The sequence below is a fragment of the Sinocyclocheilus grahami genome, unplaced genomic scaffold, assembly GCF_001515645.1.
Source record: "Sinocyclocheilus grahami isolate Dianchi unplaced genomic scaffold, SAMN03320097.WGS_v1.1 scaffold22750.1, whole genome shotgun sequence".
Taxonomy (NCBI): domain Eukaryota; kingdom Metazoa; phylum Chordata; class Actinopteri; order Cypriniformes; family Cyprinidae; genus Sinocyclocheilus; species Sinocyclocheilus grahami.
Window position 1 is genome coordinate 2,243 of NW_015518894.1, and position 694 is coordinate 2,936.

General features: G+C 37.8%; 1 protein-coding gene across 1 annotated transcript in view; it reads right to left on the reverse strand.

The window, feature by feature from the left end:
* LOC107579978 (conserved oligomeric Golgi complex subunit 3-like) overlaps positions 1-217 on the reverse strand; it is a 2,404-nt gene extending 2,187 nt beyond the window's left edge. The window contains exon 1 of the mRNA XM_016265748.1: positions 138-217. Within this exon, the coding sequence (XP_016121234.1) occupies positions 138-217 (80 nt within the window). The remainder of the gene's footprint in view (positions 1-137) is intronic.
* Positions 218-694: the final 477 nt, after the last annotated feature.

Here is a 694-nt window from a genome sequence, read left to right on the forward strand (position 1 = left end):
CAAATATTGTCCGATCCTAACAAACCATACACCAATGGAAAGATTCCAGATGATGCATAAATCTCATAAATGTTTACAAAATTGACTCTTATGACTGGTTTTGTGCTCCAGGGTCACAGCTGGACATGAACACGCACCTGTACTTTGACGCTTCATCCTGATCCATCTGAACCTGCAGCTTCGAGAACCAGGAGAAAAACTGACAGACAGATGTCATTAGTCATTTGATGACGTCGTTCATCTTGTGCACAATAGATACAATAAACAAACAAACTACAGAGTCCGTGAAGACTTTCATTCATTAAAAGTGTGTAATACATAATCACTTTACTTCCCTACGATGTTTTTTTTAACTCAGCATTATTCCTTGATCGATGAGAGCTACACTGATATTAAACAATCTCATCATATACGAGGCTATAATCCCAGAAATGAAAACATTTTGGTTTTTTTCCATTTTTAGTAAAATGTCAAAACTTTCGGCAGCAATGAATCACAAAAATACATAAAATTCATTTTTTCTATATTGTGACATCCGAGTATAACAGGTTATCAAAAAAGACTAAACGTAGGGCGGGGAATAGGTTCTATGTTGAGATGTGGGCGAGTGAGGCTGCACAATGAATAGGGCTGTGCGATTAATCGAAATCGATTTCTAAATCGCTTTATAGCACGATTTTCCGCGCCCCCGACC